General features: G+C 31.9%; 2 protein-coding genes across 2 annotated transcripts in view; both read right to left on the bottom strand.

Moving 5' to 3' along the window:
- Eph (Eph receptor tyrosine kinase) overlaps window positions 1-23,887 on the bottom strand; it is an 807,314-nt gene that overhangs the window by 461,047 nt on the left and 322,380 nt on the right. The window lies entirely within an intron of this gene.
- Window positions 20,464-21,309, bottom strand: LOC142317705 (uncharacterized). The gene has a single exon (XM_075354251.1). It carries the CDS (start codon window positions 21,307-21,309, stop codon window positions 20,464-20,466), a length of 846 nt encoding a protein of 281 aa, XP_075210366.1.

The following is a 23,887-nucleotide window of genomic DNA, read 5'->3' as shown; positions in this document are numbered from 1 at the left end:
CAAAAATAGCAATAAAAAAAAATATATATATATATATATATAAATATATTAAAAAATATCGGAAGTTATTAATGAAATAAAATTTTATGTACTTTTCATTTTAAAAGAATATGTATATGTAATTTAATAGGCGTAAAAGGAAGTCAGTGGTTCCCATATCAGATTTTTTAATAACGAATCGAAAGTTACTTTCCGAAAAGCCCTCGTATAACGTATCATATAACGTATGTCTAAGGTTACGACCCTGTCTACAACAATTTTTGGGGTACAATATAACAAGACTATGAATGCTTATCGTCGGTTCTATAGTAACTAATAACTTCTAAGTAGGTAATTATTTAGGTATTCCCTCACGAGTAAAATACAACTGATGGGAGAAAAATTGACAAAAAGACGTTCTTCTTTGGTACCGAAAAAATCAGGAAATACAACACCACGGTGTCAATAGCTACCTGTAAGTGGAACTTTGAACGGGGATCATAATATAATAATAAAAAGGAACAAAATGCTGGCTGGATAAAGGAACACATGGACGGCATGTTAAGTTTGGCATGAGCAAGAGACCGTTCTATATCAAATAAATAAAAAAAATCCCTTTCGGCACGGCGGAAGGCGGAGGTAGATTTCAGCGGTGCTAAGTAAGAGAAGAAAAAGATTTCCACCTTAAAAGTAAGAAAAACTTCAAATTTACTCAATACGACAATGGTTGCATGTGAAAAAAGTTTCACAGTTGCTTAGCATACGACAGGCCCCATCTTCTTACAATTCCAGCCCTTGTCGTAAGGGTTGGTCATCTCAAAAATTGTTACAGACAAAAATTTTAGATAATGTTTAGAGGACTAACGACCACTTTAAACCGATTCGTTACTGTGCCTATTAGGGAGGTATGATTTTTTTTGTCTTCGAAACCCAGTTTTCTCCAACCCCCTGGACCAATGGTTGGTGATATCAAAAAACTTTACTTAGATGAGTTTTAGACCCTTATTCTAAGAATAGTAAGTTCAAACGAATTCGATATTTTACTTAATAAGAAAGTTACAGCGATATTTTGTTTGTTTGAAAAAGCCTACCCATTTCCACCCCCCTATGGTCCGATTTTCCCCATTAACGAACTCGACCAAGATTTTGGGTCGGTATATTTTATGTATCAATTTGAAAGTGATTAGCACAAAATTACGGCAGTTACCCTGTCCACAAGAAAGTGAAATATATATATATATATATATATATATATATATATATATATATAAACTTTTGAATTGACGGTGGTTTTGGGGTCTGGGGGATGTGAAACGCGAAGATATGTCGAAATTTTCCGAAAGTCGAATCATGGTACCCATTACAATAGGTAGCTTTCTTATGAAATCTACCTAACAGGCAATAAATTAATCTAATAGATCGTAATGGATAATGTGTATCCACTACGACGGACTCTTTAGTTAAAAAAATTTCTACCCTTCAGTCACTCCTGCCACGATAAAAAGCAGTTTAACTTAGCGACATTAATAGTTCAAAAAATTCAAGCCGTAAGAGACACTGCTGCTATTGAACAATACAAACAAATACATACAGTTTCATAAAATTCCACTTATATATTCATTTAAATATTTCAACTGAGAATGTCAACATAAATAATAATTTTTAAAAACGAAAAACTTCCTTCTTCTTAATACGATGAAAATCATTACATCAGGTCGAGTAATCGCTATAAAAGTAGTAGAAAAGATATAATTCAGGTGCACCTTTCAAAAGCTAGACATCATTATTATACAATACAGATGAGTAAAACAAGGTATTCAGAAATACAATAAAAAACTTAATGTATTAAAATGATAAGAGAAATGGAGAAGACGTTTCCCTCAATAGAATCTAAGAAACAAAAAAACTCCTTTATCCACAATAATTTTTAAAAAATGTACGAGAATTCCCAAAAGCTTGTTATAAAAATATACCCCTTAAGAAAGGGTAATAATGAATATAAATCTACAACAATAACGACACAGGGTAACATTCCTTAATTAACAGTTAATGAAAAGGATATCAGGGAACTAACTATACAAAAACCTCCACGACATACGTGGATATGAATAGGCAACACTTCTTTATAGAGTAGACTCTTTACAATTAAATTTCATCCTTTTTATTTTTCACAATTTTTAATTCATAAGTCGAGAGAAACTTAAATGACTACGTTTAATAAGGTTATCTTAACAAACTCACACATCTCTCTCTCTCTCTATCTACATATATATAATCTGTGTGTGTATGAATATATATATATACATATATATAAAGCCTTTTCTCTTCTTTTTTTTTAGGGATAGGTAAAATTTTCAGTTTTGCATATGCTTTTTCGCAGAACTACTTCATTTTAATTAACTCCACTACGTTCTCAATATATAAACACCCCTCCCCGCCACACACAAACACTTACCTAATATGTATAAAAATATAAGTTCAGTAAAATTTTAATCAGTTGTCAAAAGTTAATGTGTAGATTTATAGGTATTAAATCTATGTGTAGGTCCCATAACTAAAGAGATTGTTTAGGTAGACATTATATTAAGATACCTGATCTAAGAATCTCTCGAAAATGGAATACAGTATTTATTCTTAACAATCCTTGGCTGTACTCCAATCCTTAGCTAACTTATATTCCCATTCTTGGCTAACTAGGGAAAGTAAGGAAGTAGCTTTCTATTATCTTCTTCGTTGACTGGAATATAATGATGACATCGGTGCTAAGCCAATTAAAATTATGTATGTAAAATTATAATTTAAATTATGATTTGAATCTTACAAGTGATCTCTTATTCTGTTCACTACAGCTGCATACTTATATAAACCTATATATATATATATATATATATATATATATATATATATATTCAGTAAACATAAGTATTCTCAGAAAAAGCACCACTAGTCCTTGTATTTCAATACACATATATTAGCACCATCGACCAAAAGAGGAATGCAACAGTTGATAGCACCCATAAAATTTTCTATCCTTGATAGCGAAAATAACATTATTTCAATACTGTAAAATTTATGAAAAAATTAACAAGTAAAATAATAACAAATAAGCTAAAATACACAGAAAATTGGATTAAAAAGTAATTTAAAAATGGCATTCCAAAACGAAAATATCATGACAGAAATACTATTAAAACGTATTTCTAAATGAGAGCAATCGGAATTTGAGTGGTAAAATAGACTTCACCAACAAATATTGGAATATAACAATAAAGACCTAAAATCGATTTGACGATTTGAAAATGAATAAAGTTATCTTTTCAGCAAAAAGTCAATAATGAAACATAATTAACTGATAAGCAGAAAAAGATTTGACAAAATCCATCGACATCGTTAATGAAACAGAGTTATAGAAAACAAATATCGTTTACAGAAAACAATATATACTTTCCATACAGATTTATTATACAATTTATTTTCATACAGCTTGCTTATACACAAAAGAAAACTTTTTGCCAGAAGTAGACAATAGCAGTTGATACCAGTGTAGCGTGTTAAAAAATATAACACATAAATTTAATACAAATATTTATGTCAGTCACAAACTAAAGTATATGAGCGACAGTGTGTTAATCGGTCGACATTAGGCCAGAGACAAGAGAAGAAGCGTTTACCTCAAAGAAATCTCACAACAAATATTACGCAACATTTTTTTCAAGACCGATTCATACTATTTACTTGAAATATATACGATAAATATTGCAGGCAAATTAATGATAATCGCAATAAATGGACGGCTCGCTTAATTTCAAAAACTTTATTAAATTTCTCAGTCAACCTCGGTTGATTGAGAAATCAACCGAGGAAACCGAGAAATCAACACTGATCGCTTGTCCCATGATATTTCAGGCATCGACTTCACATCAAATCAACTGTAGTGTAGTACGGGCAGGAAAACTGTGAAATGTAAGTGTAAGATATGAATACGCGCCCTTTGCAAAACTGTAGTTGTTTTTAAAATTTATGATTCATAGCGATAAGCATTGCCAAGCACGTGAGGACATATGAGGACAGCGATATAGCGATATGAGGACATATTAGTGAAATGCTCGACGCATGCGCTTTTCTCTAATGTAAACCAGCTTCCCTGTAGGAATCCAATATTATGTAACAAAATAATCGATGTAATTTCGTTAAAATTGCAGTAGTATGGAGGAAGACGCAACACGACATAATTTTTTTAGTTTTGCTATTTCATCTACTTTATAATAAAAATATTTTTGTTTATCTGATATTACTAATCTTATGAGTTCTACTTTTACCATGTCTTCGGTGTACGCAATTTTTTTCAATTTCAAATAAAAATTAATTCGGTAATTTCTGATTTTCGGGTCGAAGCGTTTGGAATTTGTTCAGTTCTTGGACAGTACGGCGCATTATCCTTTACTGTGACGGATCCTTCAGCAACAACTTCGATAAGTTTCTAAACCACTACATAAAATTGTCACCATTCATTTCATCGTGATACTCTTGAGAAGATCTAGATTTAAATACCCGTAACCACCGTACAAAAACCCATTTTCACTTCCTACGTGCGTTACTATTAATTATTTTCATTTTCCAGCCGGGGTTTTCAGCCCAGTTGATGTGACGAACCTATCATAAAAGGGTCTTTAGCGCTCTTTTTTACTTTATCCACTCATATCTTTTCCCGTACATGTACCGAATTAACTAAAGTTTTAAAGAAGAAACTGTAAAATAAATAAAAAATGTTCTCAGAAAATTGACAAAACTATGTTAAGTGGCTGTATAAAACATATACCGTAGCTCCGTTCAAAGGATATCTACAGATAATGATCACTAACAAGTGTGAAATATGTTTTTGCTTTCCATTCGGAATTAAAACCACAAATGATTAGAAGAATCACTTATATCTATATTTATTACTACGATCAATTTTTCATAAGAGCAAGGTATAATTTCCTTCGAGGGACGGAGTTTATCGGGTAAAATTTCCTATTAGGGACGCAAATGACCGCGTTCTTTTTCAGGCAAACACAACTCTCCGACGTCCATATTTTCGTTCAGAAACTATGCATAACTAGAACTCATAGTTAACATGAAACTTAAAAGGTCGAGTAACGTTTAATTTTTTGGTTGAACAACTCATAACCTTCCATGACCACACAATAATAATTCTATTTTCCATTACAACTATAGTAACAATTATAATAACAATAATATTAAAAAAAACAAGACATCAAATTACTTATTAACGGAAAGGCAAGCAATAGAAACAATCTGAACTACAATGCCAGCAATTATCCTAGTACTTATTAATTAAATAGCCATCAATTAAAATACATTTAAGATATAAATTGTATTACATTATTGTATTACATTTAAGATATAAAATTAGGCTAGTACTAATTTTTATTAAATTTATTATTTTAAAATACTCCTATTTTCCAAAAAAAAGACAAGCAAAATATACGAGATATTCCGTAGCTAAAAAACAAGGGTATAATTACAGGTATTATACTTCAATAAAATATATTAAATTAAACATATTTAATACTAAGAAATAACTGTACATTAGTAAAATAGACCGAATTTACTACACGTATGAAATTCAGAAGGTCATTATTATGTAGACTATAACCATATATCCGCGTGCCTGAAATAGAAAACATTATCGCAGTTTATTACGCATTTTAAAACTAATTAATAACTAGTGTTGAATTTTAAATAATATATTAGAGAATTAAAATTTGAAAATATGAAGGTTAAAAATAATAATTATAAATATAGAAAGAAAACATAATAAATTACAATTACAAAATACCGGGTACTAAACGAATTTAAGGATATGTTTTCTTATGAAACTATTAAGTTTTTAAAAAGGGTAACGATGCAGTAAATTTCAAAGCGAAATTACGACTGTTTTACTGTTCCCTCGGCTAATAACGGCATATTAGTTAATGAGTCTAGAAAGTCGAACGGGAAAGGGCAACTTCATGAACGATGTGGGATCGGGCGTGCCAAAGGTTGCGACATCGCCGCCTGCGAATTAGCAGAAACATTAGAGAGGGCAGTCGACCCGCATCACCGCGTGTAATAAACTCGGTTAAGACAAATAAATTTATAAATATATATATAAGTTCGCGTAGGAAAATATTCCCTAAAGGAATGTTTATTTACGTGTATAACAATGTATATACTTCGAAAGAAACGCGGTCTGGTAATCCGACAACGTATCCCTGTTGATTCATCGCTTTTGTTTTACTTTTCAATCCCGGGAATACGACCTTACATTTTTCTTATACACGTGTTATTATTCTACCCTTATCTCAGCGGCTCTGATTCGAAAACGTAAAATATCAAGAAGGGAATGAAGAAGCGATATAAAGCCGTAAACATTTGTTTAAATTTACAAAATGTACAAGTTCATTTGAAACTTCATTTGTGAGATACTGTATTAATTTTACGATGTAACGTTATTTTTATTTAGGAAGTTTATAAACATAAATAAAAAAGTTAAGTACGAAAAAATAACATTTATAGCTAACATAAAGCAGAAAAGGTGACTGATATTTTAAATAGATTCAAAGAATTATGTTGTTACGCACAACGAGTTTTCAAGTGAAATAAATTACGCAAAATATTTATATTTAAGACCGATCGAACCAAATCTATACGTTGACTTACATTTATTATGAATGTATTTTACTCGCGTAAAAGTTTTCAGATACGGTAAACATTATGAGCGAAAAACGACAGTTTAGACAAACAGGCTACATTTATACAACCCTGAGTACATATAAAAAAATTCAATTTTGTTTTTATTATTTATATCCAAACTTTAAATTTTATTAAATGTGTTAATAATAAATATCATATAACATTAAATAAAGAATGTTTGAAATCAAACACATACATAAACATCAGCCGAGTCATTTAATTCTGAAATCTATTATGTTATGTATACGTAAAATATTTTCGTACATGGCGCAATAACAAACTTTTACTTCAAATGTTAATTTTAGCTAGCAGGCAAATTAATTGTATATCTTTACTGATTACTAAGTTTCCCACATAATACTGATACTTTATTAACGAGCAAATATTACGATAAAGTAGTAATCTCTTAAAAGATAAAGTATATTAAATGTAGAATATTATAATACGGCGATAACTATTTCGTCTGTAGAAGGGGAAAAGTAGTAGCAACCGATTCAATTCACAATACGAGATAAATTAAAACATCGAATTCAGTCCGTATTCTACTCTTAGAATAATAGTTTAACACGGGATCAACTTATGTCTTCAGTTAAGGAATTCCAACACTTCTCCAGCCGACAATAAATTGCGGCTTATTTAATAAACAATAAAATTTTAAATACTTCTTGGACAATGTGCATCTGAGATATACAGAATTAGCACCAAAAAATCAGTAAATCATGAACTGCTTAAATACGGTAATAAAAAAAAAAAATCTTCTTAGAAGCAGGTTCTTTTTAACTAAGTTGTTTTATTATATCTACCGCTACAATCCATGCAAAATATACATTTCTTCGTACTAGGATAGTGAATAAACCAAGATAATGACACAAACTGTTAGATAAGTTAAACTGTTTTTTAAGATTATTAAATCGCTATAAATGCTATAGAATACCGGCCTTTATACAATTAAGATAGCGTGTAATACTATTACTACTTATTCATACATTACAATCACAAATCACGGTCATGAATTTTTACAAAAGATTTAATTTTACGACGTATACTGTTTTATTAAGTTCAGATTCTTTTTATACCTCAAACAGTAACCAATAATATATCAATATAGAAAAAAAAGAAGAAAAACGTGAAAACAGATTTAAAATATCAATTAAGAAATTCCATAAAGACGCCAAATTACGATATATACAGGAGTACTCCCTAACAGTAAAAGATATGGATAAGATTCTCTTTTTTGAAACTTCAAAATATTTAACTAAAACTTCACTTTAATAACGATTAACGTGTTTCCAAAAGTTTATTATTTCAGATTTCAGATGTAATATTTTAACGATAACAAACAGTATAATATATTTTATGATTTAGTAAAATTAATCCTTTTCAAAGATATATTCCCGCACAGAATTATAAACCAAATAATAATCGTTTCAGCGCTTTCAAGGAGCAAATAAAGAATCAAAATATTCGATAAAATTTAAATATTTAATGTTACACAAAAGTAAGCCAAGCAATTTTATTGTGTAACGAAGTAAATTAGAAGATAAAATTAAGACAGTAAGAATATCATCTTAATACATCGCTTAGAGAATAAAATACGCAAAATAGAAGGATCATATAATATTTAATTCGATAAAATGTATGAATTTAATACTTTTATCACAAAAAAATGTAAATTTAACGTCGCTGTAATAATTACTTTATCAAGATTTATACGAGACAATATTTTTAGGCTACATCATATATTAATAATTACCTTATTTCAAATACGTAGGCACACTTGCATGTGGTAACTCGCATTAAATTATCATTCACAACCATACCGATACATCAAAGTAGAATGAAAGGTCAGAGAAAATGGCAATAATAAAAGAAAGTAGTAATATTTTACAAATAAATTAATAACTAATATATTTGCCATATAATGATAATAATAATAACAATACGCGAATTATTAAAGAAGTATAATGAAAAAAATAAACTACAGTAAACTTGCGTTTGTCAAACATTTTAGTGTAACCTTAAATGTCTGAAGAGAGTAGTAAAATACTAACCGTATGGTACTTTTTTTCAAGAATAGAATGCAATCCCATAAATGTCAGACGATTCAATAAACTGAAAAATATAATTTAAAATTACAATCTACTATACGACTTAACCGAGTTATTTATTATTTAAGAGGCTATATACAAAACAATACGCTTAGCTACAAGTACGATTACAACCTTCCAAACTAACTGCACCGGTGTAGTTATATGTATCCAAAGTGACATAAATACAATTAAATTACATAAAATGTAATAAAATAATCGTAAAGTGTCAATAACGTAATTCAAATTACTGATGTAAATTATACGTGTAGCGTATATTTAAATAAATTGCTTACGGGCAATCATCAGTCAAGAGTCGACGTAACTGAACATTAAAAATAATATATATATATATATATAAATCATAGAGTCAAAACTATTTAAAGTTTAATGGCATAAAACACTTGTACACCTTGTACATGTACATTTATTGACGATGCAGCAACCTAAAAGCCACGCAGAATAATGATTGACTGTAATGTTTTATTCAAATCATTTTTTAAGCTACCATAAAAGAGTTACCATTGTAATTAAATGACAAAAGCGATAAAACTTTTTCCAAACCTAACCTAAATGCCTATCTTCGCCAATTGTGTGGTTAACTACACTCTGGTGACGAAAATTGAAAAAAAGAAATTATTACCTATTTTTAGTAAAAAAAGAAGTATTATCAAGATAGATAACAAGCAATTGCGTACAACATTTTAATACAGATAAAAGTGGCGAACCCTTCTTTCATTCAGAATCCTTTTTTTTCTACTAAACTGATACTTATTAGCTACTAAACAACTACATGTAAAAAAAATATATATATATACTAATAAATATATATATATATAGATATTTATGTAATTGTACTTTTTCTTATGTCTCAGTGGATGGATAAATTACTATCTTAAAAAAAAAATACTTTTCATTATTAATAATTCTTCTTCTTTAATATTATCTGGTTTATAATTGTCAGTAGTAACAAGTGAGAATGAGCTTTAAAGGCCCAGTGGTTATATTGTATCGCTTAATCTTATGCAACATAAGAGTATAAACATTGGAAACAAAATAAATATACGCGATTTTATTTTAGCATAATTAATTACACGGTTTAAAAATTTTAACAAATTCGCTCCAAAAAGACTTACTCATTCTTTACTATTGGAGTAAGTAAATAAGAAAATCACTCCATCATATCAAAATTCCAAATGATTTTTTTTTTTAAATTTTGTTACAATGAATAAAAAAAGTGGAAGTAAAAACCTGTTTGGAAAACGCAATCCAATAATTTTAATTCTAAATAAAAAATAATACATATAGAAAAACGTAACATAAATTAATATTTAAAATCAGTGTGGGGGTGGAAAATTAAATGGTGTACCAGAATAACTGCATTTGTGTCGGCTTCAATATAAATTAACCCATTAAACTAATTAATTACCGAAGACGCACGCATATGTAGAGAGTACGTGTTTGTGTATACGTGAATGTATAGAGAACGTACGCGCGGGTTCATCATGATTATTGGTGTGCATTGTTAATTCATTGACGCCAACGAGCAAGTCATACGGGGGTCTTTGTGTCCCACGATTACATATTAGCCGTATGCTATCATCCTTATTGATTTCATTTACTGTATTATACCTATCGATATAACTCGTACCTTCTTAATTCTACCGTACATAAATCTTATTCTATTTCATACATTATATTTTTAAAAGCATAATAAATACAAATAGCATGCTTTTCTACCGTTTTATTCATTTAGAGTTAAAGTATCCCTTCGCACGTTATGTCAGAACAATGATATTATTTCGTCGAATATTCCGATACAATATATTTTTCTTATAAAGAAAAGACCGGTTAATTTCACTTCTCTATTTATTTTTATTCTCCGCTAATCTTTTAATATTAAAAGGTGTTTTAATCTAGAATATACGAGCAAATGTTCAGACGTTAGTGCCACAAGGGCATGATCTAATTTTTATAGAATTTTCGATAAAATCATAAATAGGCTATTAATGAATACATAGGTTTTAATTAAATATGCTGGCGCAAATTAACTGGAAAATAATATTAAACATTTTTATTGGAAAATAATAATTTTTTCCAAAGCTGGAGATTAAGAAAATAATACAAAATTAACATTTTACTAAAATTAAAGAGATATGGTTCTAAAGAGATACGGAGATAAAGAGATATGGTATTAAAGACTTATGGTACTAAACCTAAGTTATTATTTTAATTAGCACTGCTTGTTCGCAACATTATACTTTTCCAACTATTTTCTTAATACATCATTCTTTTCTAATTCACGGCATACGCTTCTAACCTGATTTCAGTCCACAAATATTAAACAGAATACATCTATCTCCTTAGATTCCGACCTATATCACGCTTACCAATGTAAAAGGCTCATAATGTAAAATCTGTTAAGGTAAAAGGTTCATCTATTTACCATTCATTCAACTTGCCGGTTATAAAACTTCCTACAATTATTATGTTTTTCGTTAACTGGTAATATTTGCAGTTCCTCTCTCACAAACTTCTCGGAATTTCATAAGCTCGTTGGGAATCCGGTCTTATCTCGAACACCCTTAACCGATCTTTAGAGAAGCATCTCGGTTACCTGAATCCTACTTTCTTCTTTATTTTCTTTTTTGCTTAGTATCTAGGTCTCAGCGCCGTATCTTAAAATGGAAATCGCCACTGCTTTTAAAAAATTAGTTTTGTTTCTTGCCGCACTTCATTTATCAAAGCCTTTCGTACGGTTCCACGCACTGGTGGAAACTTTCCGAGCTTAATTTATCCTAACTGATATACTTATTTTTACGACGTTTTTTCTAATAAAACTTACAACGATGATAACATGAAAACTTAAACAGACATAATTATTGGATCGTTGAAACGAGCTATTAATTAATCATTTACTTCTGTACAGTGGATCCGATCTAATGTCCAGTATGGATAAAGCTGTAGACGGTTTTCCATTGTATGTAGTTAAATATAACGGAGTTTAGTTTTCAAAGAAGTAATCGATTTTATAAATGTTCCGCTAAATTAAACCTAAACAGTCAGTAAAATCGTTTTTAAACGCTCACCTTATCCAAAAACGGGTATCAAACGTATATTCCAACAGAAAAAATTATTTTAACTTTAAAATATTTTTTAAATATTAAAAATATTTTTCAAGTTATAATTAATTTAAACTTAGCTAATAAAACTAAGATATTTGATCGGTTCATAGTAGAAAATACGAGTGGAATACAATGTTAAAAAGAAAGAAAAAAAAGAAATAATGATTGAACATACAATAGATTATATCAAAAAGTAATCTTCAAATTAACTGTTTTCTTACTACAATAGTCAAAACAGCTTTCAAAACAAAAAGTCAAATTTTATATCGTTTAAAAAAACAGGACAAAACGCAACCTTTGCATTTTAATGAAGAAACAAACCCATAACGTGGAAGATAATCGAATGAAGAAGTTTTTATAAATAGTCAAGTTCTAAGATATATAATCACAAGTATAAAATTAATCCTGTAAATACTGAACATTTTTTCACAATGTACTTTTTATAAAAATATATCTGATGATTATATCACGATGTACATTTTAATATAGACTAGAAAAAGTAATTTTAAGCAATAAATAAACGAAATTGTTGATTAAAAGCAGATCCACCCAGAAAAGAATAACAATCATTATGTTAGAAATAATAAAAAATAAATTTCCAGCCACAGCGTAGTAAATGACAACGATTAATGTCTTGTTAGTGCTTACACGACATACAATAAGAAGCAGATATGGTAAAACAAGTGGATATAATGAATCCACAAGTTTTTTAATGATAAAAAAAGTTACAGAGTTAGTGGGAGGATGAACACAAAAATATACACGAGCCAGATAGACCTACAAAAGAGTTTAGTCTACAACATACACGAAGTAGTAGTCTTGCCTCACCTAAACATTTCTTGTCGCATAAATTAGACTGAACAATGTTGCCGACCGTATCTTTAATGACAAGACAGAAAAAAATATATAAAAAGGAAAAAGAAAGAATCTGGCTAACAACTAGCGGCCATCGTCCAGGATACATGACGGACACCATATTGTCATAATATTATAATAGTAATAATAATAAATAATATAAAAAAGGCCTTCGGGGTACCAATTCAACTGTTCTACAATAAAGAAACAAAATTTTATGAGCTATATTTTATTTTCAAATGAGTAAAAAGATTTGCTATACGACGAACACTTTCAACAATCATCGCATCGTACCGTCGTATTATATACATCCGATCAATCTCGATGTAATTTTTGTAGGATAAACTTCAGCTTAAAAATACATACAAAGAGATAAAAAATAAATACGTGGATATAAAACACAAAGAATACTAGAAATTTTGCGAAACACTGAAATAATTTTCTATAGTTAGTACAAACTTTGCTTCTATTTATATAATAATCGACTGATAATTTTAAATAACATAAGCGATAAATTTATTCAAAACGTTTTTAACGGAGGTTTTACTAAAAAATTCGTTAAAAAATTGAATAAAACAACTCTACAACAAAAGTTTTGTAACTTAAATATATATCACACTTCACATATGAATAGAGAAAAAAATCGTGAAAAGTAAGCTCATGAAAAGAAAATAAAGATAATTCCATTTAGAATAAGTAACAAAAGCATTCCCGCGTAATTTTTCAAGGAAGTAATTCATAGGTGTGAATCAAGGAAGGAGTTACTATAAATCAATTCATTAGTAAAATTTATTTGTTGTATATACATATTTATGGAATTCAGACGTTAAAAAGACATCCATGTATGGTTTTCATAACTTCAGAATCGGTCATAAAATTTTGATCGAAATTCTCAATAATATAGTTTAAACAGAACAATAAATAAGGAAGATAATTAAAAGAAACATTAAAAAAGAAAAACAATACTGTTTTTTTTTCTATCAAACTAAATTTTACAGAAAAACGTAGACTCTTTTTTCACATCTAAAATTTTGTTCTTCCTAGGTATTTCTTTTTAAATCTCTAGGATTTATGTAAAAAAAAACAACTACTCATCAGTTTGTCAGCTGTAGCAAAAATCTTTTAAACAAAACTATTTCAAAAGATAAACCCCTCTCAAAAAAAAAAAAACATACGTAAATAAGAAATACATGAAAATTTAATATATCAATAACTAAAACATGCAATGACAATATTGTATAACAGACATCTACTTGAAAAAAAACAAAACAGTAATATATATACATATACACAAAGTTAAGACATATATACACACTACTCATTCCTCAGAGTCCAGTAAATTGTTCTTCATTTCATATAAATTTAAAAATTCCACGGAGTAATTTTAGTTACACTTAAGGATGTAAACCGGGCTGCACACAAATTAAATATGCAATTCTAAAGAAATACAAACTCGAAAAGTCATAATCATAAGAAGGCATGATAAAATAACTTCGTAAAGCAAGCGATAACGGAGAATATGTATTAAGTACATACACCGATTGGCGTTCTCACACTTGATGCACGTTTATACAAACAAAATCCGTGTACATAAGCCTGAGGACGTGCATATGTTTGTGCGTGGGTAAGCGCGTTTGTATACGAACTGTAAAAAAGCTTTCGTGCCGAGTCATTCCCTAAGTTTCCTCAAGAGCTTAAATAGTTTAGTCAGAAGTCCGCTCGCTACTCGTTACCGTGCATTGTCATTATGCAAAGGCACGACACAGCTGCATCTAACAAAACTACTCTAGTATTATACAATAGCTCCTCCCAAAATTCTTCGATTAGTGTAAAAAAAAAAAAAAATAATAATAATGATCTACATGAATACAATTCATAGTTAAAAATAAATAAAATTTCAACCAGTAATTTACAGCTACCTACTCGAGACACAATTATAATTTCAAAAATGGGTACACCTAAACTGAACTCTTTTAAATCTGAAATCGCTTTACATGATTTTTCTAAATGTATCCAAAATTATTTATTCTTAATAAGATTAAAAAAAATTGTTAAAGTATGGGCGGGTTACTGCATATGATCTATTGTAGATAATATTCTTTTTAAGACCATCTAATTTAAAAAAAACACTTAACACTTATTTACTTCAACACTTATTTTTTTAAACACTTAACTGAATTATTATTTTATTACACAAAATTTCACATTTTACATATTGTCGCTATTCACAATTCAAGCATTTCATAAACAAAATAAAAAATTATGGACGATGGCAGAGAATGTAAACATTTCTCGTTCTCATAGAACAACTAGATTTCTAACTAACCAACTTATGTCAAACATTTCAGAAGTTTTTTTTTTTTTTTGCTAGATGAATTAATTCACCACAGAAGCTTCCTTACAGAAAACCTAGTAAGCGGGAATATGGAAATGGAATTTTGTAGCGTATGAATAATGCCATGCCTGATCGGGATTCGAATCCGGGACCCTCGGATGAAAGGCCGAGATGCTACCACTCCGCCACCGAGATAAACTAAATACATTTTTATTTTATTCATACAATTTTACACTTGCACGCCTTAGAGAAGCACATGACAATATATCAGGTGCTATTACAAGGGGTATGTGTCTTCCAGACGAGACAAACGAATGATTACCAAAAGGCAGCAGTTGCCTTTTCAAAAACTGCTATGGCGTCAACGTTAAGAACAAACGTGATACTAACACATTTGAGGTTAACGTACTGTTTAGCGAGAAACAATGGAAAAGGGCAGTTGTATTTTTCGAGAAAATGTATTTTCTTTTCATTTCTAAAAAAAATTTATACCAAACTTGATTACATTTTTCGATAGGGGGTGGTGGGCGGGGGGGGTGAAATAGTCTCCCAACCGCAATTCCGGGTGGAGGAGTGCTTAAGAGGAGGTCAACTAAAAGTATAAAAAAGGCATTTTTCGAATGGAAAAGTAATATAAAATCATAAATACAATATAAAAAATATAACTGAGAATGAAAGACAGTAATTATTTTAATGTTCCAGAATAACGCAGACAGAAAGGACTAAGAATGGCCTTAAACTGATCGAATGAATGAATAATGACTAAAAAAAAAAGCTTTAATGTTTTCTTTTAAATAATTTTGTTTAAATTTTATTATAGAAACACGAAGTAATGTTTACTAACTACCACTTAACGACCATTCCGCAACAAAATAAATTCTCTAAGTGATTTTTCCCGTTAAATTTCTTTATTATTGTTTTTATAGTACAATCTTTTTTGTCGAATTTATGTAATAATCCGATCATACTTATTTTTATCCAAAATTATAGCTTTTACAGTCATATCATGAACTCATTAAGTTTAATTTTTTTTCTACGAACAGAAAACAAGTTTTGAGAAGTTTCTATGTTATTAAGATACGTAATATACATCTATTTTAAAATTAGAGTACGCTGTCATTTTAAAATCCACGTACTTAAATGTAATTAAATGTTAGTTATACTTAATTAAAAATATTTTAGCGTACAAATTCACATCTTGAAAAGCAGTAATTTAAGCTTGTCATTTGTTGCGAGTTCTGAAGAAATTTAAAACAATTATCTGCATTCCGTAGTAATAGGTTCTTTTTTCCCCTCTCCCTCTCTGACTGCAAATTAGACTATCCTATACAATTAATAAATTTATCTCAATATTTATACTGCTATAAATTTTTCTTTAAGTGCGGTTTAACCCAAAAGAGTAGTCGACCCGGGATAAGAATATTAACTGACGTCGAACGTCCGACTCTGAGAGTTACGAAATATAATCGAAAATATAAAATTACGATATAACATCGGAATTAAGAAAACATAAAGAATGTAAAATTATTTTTTTTAAATGTTTTTAAAACTGTAAAACAATTATGAACAGTTTCGAATTTATTAACCTTAGATCCTAGAACTTATTTAAACTATATACCGAAATATTGATTCGGGAAGATAAGAGAAATATATTTACAATGATAATATAAATATAATGATAATGAAAAAATTTTATGGTAACCAAATTCAGATCCTTCTGAAGTGTTCAAGTCGATAATTTAAAAGGTTTACTTAAGTAAATAGTAAGTATGTAAACATTTAACGATAATTTCATAAAGCTAGAAGTATTTGTTTCATCGTCTGTTTATGATGTTACTCGTAAATTTCTATGAAAGTTAACTGGTAACAATTTATATTCCGTTAAACATACCAAAAAAAAAAAAAATCAAACGGAATACAAGAATTATTAACGGATTACCGCTGGCCAACATGTTTACAGCTCTATATTGGGGCAAACCGAACTCTGTATATTTGCAAGGAATAAGGTTTATGTAAACGGTAAGAATGAGAACAGACTGAACACGTCTGTTTAAAGAAAGAATAGTACATGATAAATAGTTTTGTATCTAGTTTATATTTTTTAAAAATACATGGATAAAATTTTTGGTTTTATTTGCAAATAAGGGTATCAGTGTATAGGCATGAACAGATTCAGTCATTGGATTAGGGTCGTCTTAGTCGTGATTTCTAAATTGAAATATTACTATTGTTTATGAACGCGGAAGGAAGATGTTCCAAGCACAGCTAATAGGATTTTGGACTAGATTTTCGGTTTCATGGAATAGATTCGTTACGTAAGAACGCCGTGGATTAATTCAGGTAGAGTTAACTTTACAGAAGTAAAATAGCCATAAAAACACAACAAATTTCCAAGCAGAGGTAAAGTCGTTTTTATCGAAAATAAAGACAACACCTAAATTAAGTTCAGTTCTGTTGTCATTAACAATAAAAAAGCACAATATTTGTTAAGATAAGTAGACAGAAAGATAGATTGAGAGCGTCTGTGTGCCTATTATGAATTGTATACGCCATTGATTCCCAAAGTGGTCCAGGTGGACCCCCAGGGGTCCACGGGAGACTTGACGGGGGTCTACGTTGGCGTGACAAAAAAATGGGGGTTCACAATTCGTAAGCGGGGTCCACGAAAATTCATCTGCTTTCGATAGTGAAGAACTAAAATGTTGGCTTGACTTTGCGTATCAATCTAGGCAGATAATGTTTTGAGAAGCTCAGCGACTGTTACTTGTAAAAGCTTGCATATTCCATATTCAGTACAACGAACGTGTCGAGACTTGCAAAGCGCCGCCGCTGCCGCCGCCGCCGTCCGCAACGCTTGTTCAGACGTGCAAAGGGACGAAATACGACTTGTGGTGTGTGTGCTAGCAATCTTCCATGAACTTGTTTGATTTTTCACTAATACAAATACGATTTTTTTTTTTTTTTCCGACTCTACTCCCCTGGGCTGGATCGACTGTGTGGTATTACGCCACCCAGGGGAGTGCCTGTTATACTCTAATGAGCCTTCCCGCCTACCGGCTGTAAGTCCGGCATGGCAGGTCGGCTCACCGGTCAGTTCTTTTGAGTCACAGTATTTTATTTTTATAATGCCCTTATGTATTTCGCACGCCATCCCTTGAGCAGCCGTGACGTGGCGACTGGGTCTTTTAATGCTTCATTTCCCACATCTTCTTACATCTTCCGACAAACCCTTGGAGTCCCCAGTGGATCATTGGAACTGACACACCTAGGCATGTCAGCCCTCACCACTGGGGCTGTCCACCCTGCCCTAATTTATAATCAATACCCCAATTGTTTCTCATCCTCACTCTTTTGTATGAGTATTTTTCTGATTATTCTTTCTGTTCTATTCCAATTCTCTTCGCTAGCTATCATATTTAAGCTGGTTCTCTCATTTGCATTGGATAAGTCCACATCTTGCTTATCCACCTCCCACCTAACGCATTCCGTAAATGTATGCTCAACATCATCATCTATGCCACAATACATACATGTCGGTGTCTGTCTTCTGTTGATTTTGTACAGATAATGGTTGAAACAACCATGGCCTGTGAAGAACTGAGCAGTATAAAAATTAACCTCACCATGTCCCCTGTTAAGCCATTTCTTTAAGTTGGGGATTAGCTTTCTAGTACGTTCTCCAGTGGTAGCTACATTCCATCTCTCTTGCCATCTAACAAGCATTCTTTCCTTAGCATCCCGTGTTTCTACACCTTGTGTCTTCTCAAATCTGTACTGCGCCATCAGATCTATTGGAGGTACGCCAGCGATAACACTTAACGCCTCATAGGAGACCGTCCTATATGCTGACACTACGCCGAGCAACAACCTCCTATGAGTTTTGACCAAACATGCTAAGTTCTTTTTGATGCGTAATGAAGGCCACCAAACGGGCACCGCATATAATAGCGCAGATACGACAGACGACGCTATTACTCGTCTTTTTGAGGCCCTTGGTGCTGTTTGCCTACTCATAATAACATTTAATGCCTGTATAGTTTTATCCGCTCTCCGACATACATTGTGTATATGTTCAGTAAACTCACAGTTTTTCTGGAACGTAATGCCCAGATATTTCTACTTATCCGTCTCAAGTAAATTCTGTCCGTTAATCTGTACATTAAGTCTGTGAATTTTCCTTTTCTCCGTAAATAGGATATACCTACATTTGCCAACAGACAGCGACAACTGTTTTTCTCGAAGCCAGTTAATTATCATTTCAATGCCTGGTTAGCCCTTTCTTGTACATCTACTGGTTCTCTACCACTTACAAGGACAGCCAGGTCATCCGCATATGCGATAACTTCCACTCCTTCTGGGTATTCCAGTCTCAATACTTCATCAAATGTCAGCACCCATAATAGTGGGCCCAGAACCGATCCTTGGGGCACTCCTCCATGTATTCTAAACTGTATTTCACCGCCGTGCGTGTTGGTTTTACATTTCCTGTCATCAAGATACCGCGCCACCTGCCTCCTTAGATATGGGCTGATACCTTTTGCCGATAATGCATTATATATATGGCTCCATCTAATGGAGCCGAAAGCGTTCTTTACATCCAAGGAGACAAGAAGCGGAACGCCTCTAGATCTCCAAGTGCCTCTCTTCACTTGTGTGGCCCAGTTTATTACTTTTTTTGCCGCTAATACAGTAGAGCGCCCCTTCCAAAAACCAAATTGGTTTTGGCTTATTCCTTGCCCTTCTTCTATCTCGCTTCTAATTCTAGCTGCGATCATCTTCTCTACCGCCTTACCTATATTGTTCAGCAGGCAGAGCGGCCTAAAGCTGGGCAGTTCTCGCTCTTCGTTATTTTTTGGAAGGAAAACAACTCTTGATTCCTTCCAGCATTCCGGAAATGAATCATTCTCCATCCCGTAATTTAAAATATCGGTCATTTCCCATGGTGCTTTTTGGACCAATCCTTTAAGAATGACAGAAGGTATACGGTCAGGCCCTGGACTTTTCTTGTTATTGAGACAACAAATGGCACCGACTACTTCGGCTGACGTAAACCTTCTTCTCTCGTACTCCGGCAGTTCATCTATTATCTCTTCATTGCATGGAAACAAGTTTTCAATTTGCGCTTCTGCCTGATCTTTGCCCAATATGGGTAATCTTCTGCCAAATTTTTTCGTAACAATACGATATGCGTTACCCCAAGGGTCATTATCCAATTCCTTACACAGTTTTTCCCAATGATCTTTCTTAGACTTTTTGATAGATCTGTTCAGGTGCCTTCTAGCCTCTACATACTGCTGGGCTGCCGCTTCAAATTCAGGACCTCCTCTAGGCCTTAATCGTTGCTTCATCTTCTAGCCTTCTGTAGTATTTCTCTGAAACGCATTATCTCATTGTTCCACCAATAAACATGCCTTCTGGTATTAGACTTTCTCATTTCTTTATCCATTTCTCGTTGTATGATGACAGTAACCAGTTCAGGCGTCAATTCAGTCATGTTTTGAATTCTTTCAGTTACCTTATCAACTATCCGCTCAATCTGTTGAGTTGTAGGTCTTGAACAGATCAATCTGTCAACAGCAGTGTAGTTACTATCTTTAAAAATTAAACGCAGAGGAAAGTGATCACTAGAAATGTCATCATCCAAGACTGTAAGTTCAAACTGGTATCTCAGGAATCTCCCATCTATTATTACTAAGTCTAGAATCGACCGATGCCCACGAGCTACAAAAGTGGAAGTTCCATCATTTATACAGTATCCTCCTAATGATTCTATCAGGTCTGCCATCAATTCTCCTCTCCTATTGTTATATGTACATCCTGCGAGCGTTAACTTACAGTTAAAGTCACCCAGCAAAATAAATTTTCTCGCCTCTCTAGTCAATATTGTATGTATACTATCCAAGAATCTACCATAATCTTGTATAGATATATTGGGAGACACGTATGCCACCGCAACGACAACAGTATCCATTTCAACCACTAAAACTCCCTCATCTCTCGATTTAAAGTTTAATGCTACTCTACCGCTAAAATTCCTAAGAATGACATCGCCTACCGTGTCCACAATCCAGCCCGCCTTTGCAGACTCATGTATATTTGGTTCTGTTATTACCAACAGATCCGTGTCGTCCTTCATTGCGAGCTCATTTACCAAGTCATGAGATAATGCGCTTCTGTTGGCATTTACCATGAGAAATTTAATCATGCTTATGACATGTCCAGGCCCCAGTCCTGTGATCATGACTGCCACAATCAAGACAAATCTTAGGTTCCTGACAGTCTTTAATCTTATGTTTTTTACTGCCGTAATTGAAACATAAATCCATTCTATTAGGACCCCTACATTCCTGTCGTTGGTGCCCTGATCCCCAGCATCTAAAACATCTTTCACTATCGTCCCTAATATAGGCACGGCAGCTTACCCAACCAATACGGATTCTTTCTTCTATCAGCTTACAAGCAGCTCTATAAGATGTAACTACAGTGGCATTTTGCGTTTCGGCAAACCCTTTACTGAGCGACGTAATCCTCACTTCCTCGTTGGTCCCCACACGCTTCGTGATGGCAGCCATTATCTCATCTCTTGTTGTATCCGAGTCCACATCTCTGATATGGACCACAGTTCGTCTTCCAGCGCGTGTTCGCACATCGACCTGTAAGTCTGCTGCCCTTTCTCTTAGGTTATTGGTGAATTGTTCAGCATTCTGAGCCCCCAATATCCTCACATGTAGTTCGTCACTCCTACCCTTCCTAAGAGATATCACCTCCTTCGTTTCTTCTCTGTTAACAACCGATTTCATCGACTTCAAAAGATCAGCATATGACTTGCCAGCCGCCTTAACCACTACTGTTCTGCTGTCCGCAGCCGGAGGCGTAGCTTTTTTAATATGTATCTGCCCTGACCTGCCTTGCAAGGTTCTACAAATTCTTGCAAGGTTCAAACCTTGCAAGGTTCTACAAATACGATTGCCAAGGATAAACGTTACTCATTTGTTTCCAAATATTACATATTTGAATAAATGCAACACAAAAAATATACTATTTTTCTTTTGCTTTTTGCCACTCTGAATGGGAAGTTTTCTAAACAAAATAAGTGAGAATTGATTGCTTTCTTGTGCTGTGAGTAGATGTCAAAAATGTAAAGTTGGATGGAAGCATTTTTTTTTGATTAGCCAACTTTACTTTTTTGACATCCACTCACAGCACAGTCAATCAAAAATTAACCAATCAATTCTAACTTTTTTTCGGAAGCTGTTAGTTCGTGGAACTCAGCCGTAACGCAAATTTTCATAGTTAGATCTAATCTTCACATTTTCCGTCGACTGGAAATATGGTAGAAATGTAGCTGCAGGGGGTCCACCGGAACCACAAAATTTTGAAAGTGGTCTATGAGAAAAATAAGTTTGGAAACCTCTGGTATACGCGTACGTTTTCTTAAGATTAGTGAATACTTAAGATGAAAGTGGAGAACAGGTCATTTCTTCACCACATCTGGTACATATGTAAAACGATAGAAAATCTTAACTCTTATGATTTATGATGCTCGGAACTCCTTCGATAAAATGCTATAAGCCATTTAAACAATGCTTCAAACAAATTGAAACCTCATAATCAAAACTCATCCTAAACCTTAATAACTGTCAACTTCACAATTTTTTCATAAACAGATATTTCGTTTTAAATTTTAACATTAATAAAAAGACTTAAAAGTAATATTTCATATAGGTTTACGAAAATAGTATATTTAAATTAAAAATCTAAACCCAATTTAATATTGTACTGCATTGTCCCTGTGTGTGAAATATTTAAGAAACGAATTATAATCACGCTGCTAATTTTTATATAAAACCAAAAAAAAGAATCCTACAGAATCTTAAAAAAGATATTTTAAAATAAATAATTTAATTGTTTTAGATTATATGTATTAAACCTACACATTCTTATATATTTATGTATATATTAAATATGTTATATACATTGGCTATCGAATTAATGTAGTTGAAATAGAAAACTTATTTTCCTGCCTGCGGCTGGATAGATTTCAGTTTAATTTTGCGAGCGTGTTAATTTTCTCACGCCTTTAACTTCTCAACGGAAGTTTAGTCAGGAAAAAATAAATTCCATCTTTTCTCTGCATATGAAGGTTGGCATGATGATTAGTAAGGTACTTTTACTGCCAGATACAACATTTTTGTAACTGATATACGAGTATATACATATTTTCCTAAACCTAACCTTTTAGTATTGATTCCGCCGTCAACGATACTAGATTCTATTTTAAGACGCGGGTAAATTTGCGTCTTTCTTTATTGGTAAAAAGTACATAATGATATTATTCATAATTTAAAAGTTTAAATGTAGATTATAAAAAAGGCAAAATATACGACGATCACAATGACGTTTAAAACTGTATTCTTATAAAATTCCAATAATTACGGCATTATTAATGCTAGTAATATCACAGTAAAGTAGAAAGATAAAAAGAGCAGTAGTGAAACCAATTCCACTACTTATAAATGCAGTACCAACATAAAAATAGTACGTAAAACACAGTACCAATTCCATTACCTATAAAAACTCTTGGTCTGACAAACAAGTACTAGGAAATAATTTTCCCCTATTAATTAATTATACATAGAAAATTATAAACTCGTAAGTAAAAAATTATTTTCAGTTCCTTTTTTTTATATTTTTTTACACTTTTATTTTACGAGCAGGACCTTACTATAACCGTCACTGATAATATTTTAAGACATAATTTCGTGGAA

This window comes from Lycorma delicatula, chromosome 1, assembly GCF_047948215.1.
Source record: "Lycorma delicatula isolate Av1 chromosome 1, ASM4794821v1, whole genome shotgun sequence".
Classification (NCBI taxonomy): domain Eukaryota; kingdom Metazoa; phylum Arthropoda; class Insecta; order Hemiptera; family Fulgoridae; genus Lycorma; species Lycorma delicatula.
Note: the sequence above shows the minus strand (reverse complement) of the source record. Positions and strands in the feature narration are given on the sequence as shown.

Bases quoted from the DNA above. Each gene is read 5' to 3' on its own strand.
- LOC142317705 (XM_075354251.1), bottom strand. From the start codon at position 21,309: ATGGTAAATGCCAACAGAAGCGCATTATCTCATGACTTGGTAAATGAG.